The sequence below is a fragment of the Schistocerca americana genome, chromosome 1 (genome assembly GCF_021461395.2).
Source record: "Schistocerca americana isolate TAMUIC-IGC-003095 chromosome 1, iqSchAmer2.1, whole genome shotgun sequence".
In the NCBI taxonomy this organism is placed as follows: domain Eukaryota; kingdom Metazoa; phylum Arthropoda; class Insecta; order Orthoptera; family Acrididae; genus Schistocerca; species Schistocerca americana.
Genome location: NC_060119.1, coordinates 302,030,394 through 302,033,781, shown reverse-complemented (window position 1 = coordinate 302,033,781; position 3,388 = coordinate 302,030,394). Strand labels below are relative to the sequence as shown.

Genomic DNA, 3,388 nt, shown 5'->3' with positions numbered 1-3,388 from the left:
AACATAGAGGGCCATTTCAAGTGGTCAGAAGCTGAAGATATACATGACATTGAAAGAAACCAAATTCTACGAGTGACTCCACCTCCAACACTTTCTACAAAGAATAACAGAGTTACCAGTTTCACTTTTAACAGTGTCAAATTTGGGGGCTTCAATATTCAATAATTGGTATGTTTGTCTACAATTTCATCAAGTTGGGTATTTCAAACACAGCAGTCATTACTGATCATCCCAAGAAGTGTGTGTGTCTTTCTATGATTGTACTTAATCTTGTATGTCATCATGAATACATTAAACATGCTAATTATATTTTTACTGTGAGTCATTTTAATTACTTAAATTATATATTTGATAACTTAGCAGCATTTTGAAGCTCTCATAACACGTTTTGTAGGCTATCGATTGCACTTCAATAAATGCCTCTACAGACTGTGGATAAATTTGTTTTTTAAAGATTCTTACATTAATTTTTTTGTTATTAAACCTTAGTTCTCTCTTTTAAATTTTCTAGAAAAAATAAAATTTGGTTTGAATAATTAATTAATTGTTTTATTTACCACAATAAACTGGAAAATCAAGTCTCCCCATAAAAGGGATCAAGTGTTCCACACATGGTGAGACTTTATCCATCCTGCACAACTTTAGTTTTTAATTTTTTATGATGATACTAAATAGCAAAGAATTGAATTAAAAATAGGGACAGAAAGAGTTAAAAACTGACTATTACACATTTTAGTTTTTTCTGAAGTTAATACCTGCTGTTTTAAAAAGTAAAATGTAAAAAAGGGAACAAGTCTCAACACTCTCCCCTACCAAGCATAAAAGTGTGGCTCATTTAATCCTGAATGACTTGAAACTGTGAAATTATCATAGCACCATTGAAGCAAACCATAATCTCAAAATCATATATCCCAAATTTTTAATGATGACAATGACAGCTGTTAACTGCAGTGAACCATGAGTTTAAATTTAACACAAACGGGAACTAACACCTTTCAAAACTAAGAAAGAAACACAAATCTCATCTGTTTCTGTTAAAAATAAATTATACATAGGCCTACATAAAACTGCCACTACAGAAGAACAGTAAAAAGCACTGGTCACTACCAATGCAATGAAAGGAACAAATAGGCCCTAGTCAATATATCTACTGCCTTTTCAATGTTGCAAGTATCGCAGATGAAATATATTGCTGTAATGGGCCAACAAATTAATAAGAAAATATGTTACAACATACCTAATTTATCTTATAATTTGTTCCATACACAAAAGTTGTTTGGCCAATTCCAAATAGAAACAATATTTGTTTAAAGTCAGTCTAACACACACTAGAATTATTCATTTCCACCAGTTTCACTCGGAATTAAAACTGTCCTCAAAATAAAGGTACAAAAGTCACAAATGTAAGCACACAGCAACAATATTACAATTTGCAAATGTAATAACATCGATTCTCAAGCATTTCAATTTAACTAAATGTCCATGTCACAGTACAATAGTGTATGTAAACAAACACAAACAAGAGGTTTATAAGAGACACGTTGCTTCCTTTACAAATTATTCATAGTCACAGATTAAAAAAAAGCACAATCTTCACAGGGCTTTCACACTGTGGTACTATTTATTGTAAATCTGTAGTTCACAGTGCACCAAGTCACTCACACATATAATTAACTGTACAAGTTAAGTGGAATATCCATTCTGGAAGTTTCCTGTCTGATCCTGGTAACCATTATATGCAGCAGTAGCATCAGGTTGTTGTCCTGGTTGCGGTGGTGGTGGAGGTCTCAGTCCACGAGGTGGTGGAGGTGGACCTCTTGGTGGAAATGGTGGCCGTCCAAATGGAGGACGAACAGGTGGTGGTGGCCGCCAACCCGGTGGTGGTGCACCATGTGGAGGCGGAGGAGGAAACTGACCAGGTGTAAACTGAGTTGGTGGTGGCGGGGGAAATTGTTGACCTTGCCATGGAGGTGGCATCATTCTTGGTGGTGGTGGGGCTTGTGGTGGTGGTGGTATCGAAGGCACCTGCTGCTGTGTTTGTTGTGGTTGCTGCTGTTGCTGTGGAGGAGGAGGCTGTTGTGGTGGTGGAGGTGGCATTGAGACTGGTGGTGGCATCTGAGGTAGACCACTTGCAACGGAAGCAGCAACATGTGGCGGTGGTGGCACTGGTGGGGGTGGTGCTGCCCTGCTCATAGGAGGCACTGGAGGAGGTGGAGGCACACCTGGTGGCATTGGTGGTGGGTGCTGAGGTGGTATGGGTGGTGGTGGAGGAGGATGTCTTGGAACAGCAACAGGCATGGATGTAGGAGGTGGTGGAGGAGGAGCATGCATAGGATGCATATGAGCCATCTGAGGAGGTGGGGGAGGCATAGCGCCCATCATTACTGGAACAGGTGGCACAGGGACAGGAGGCAGCTGCTGCGGAGGCATTGGCGCAGGTGGTGGTGGTATTGGAGGTGGAGCATCTGCAAACAGCTGATGGGGCCGATCTGCCTGAGACAGTGGATTCTGTGCAGCTAGGAGGCGCTCAGCAGCTGACCCATGTCGTTCTCCTTTTGCATCTTTCTTAAATGCATAAGACACCGAAATAGGTCTGTTACACAAATATTGTCCATTCATTGCTTCAATTGCTGCATCTGAAGCATCGAAACTGGCAAAGTTAATAAAAGCAAAGCCTTTGGAGTTGCCGGTTTCTGGATCACGCATGATCTTCGGTGTTTGCAGAATAACTCCAAAAGCTGAAAATGTATCATATAATAGCTTCTCGTCAACTTCTGGATCAAGATTGCCGATAAAGATGTTAGCTCCGACATCGAGATTCTTCTGATGAGCTGATGCCTTGTTCACACGAATCGGCTTACCATAAAGTTTGATCATATTCATTATTTTAATAGCATAGTCTGCATCCTCCTCTCCCATAAATTCGACAAATCCATACCCTTGATGCATCTGTGTGACACGATCTTTCGGCATGTGAACATTGACAACTGGCCCCGATTGAACAAAGAGTTCCCACATAAGGGCTTCTGTAACTTTCTCGTCCAACCCGCCAACATATATGGTAGCATCTTGATTACGTTCAGCAATTGGACCCGCAGCCATAATCACATCGATCTACAAGCAACAAACAACGAAACTGAAAACACAAGCGCTGATCAATGATCTTATAACTTAAAGATAGAGCTAACACTTAGTTCATCACTTTGATAAAACCGAAGATACAACCGGCGCCAGCAACTGACTGGCGACAAGATGTACTTGGCCGCTGTGTCGCTTGCATTTTAATTCGTATTCCATAGGTCCTACGGTGTGAGCTCACAAAGACGTGGAACGATTCAGTTTTTTAAAAATACAATATGATAATCTTATAGCATATACAGACAGTTGG

At 40.4% G+C, this 3,388-nt stretch overlaps 1 protein-coding gene across 1 annotated transcript; it reads right to left on the bottom strand.

Moving 5' to 3' along the window:
- Window positions 1–527: 527 nt before the first annotated feature.
- On the bottom strand, window positions 528–3,169 carry LOC124595621 (splicing factor 3B subunit 4). The gene has a single exon (XM_047134445.1). The coding sequence runs from the start codon at window positions 3,100–3,102 to the stop codon at window positions 1,684–1,686; it is 1,419 nt and encodes a 472-aa protein (XP_046990401.1). The 5' UTR covers window positions 3,103–3,169; the 3' UTR covers window positions 528–1,683.
- Window positions 3,170–3,388: the final 219 nt, after the last annotated feature.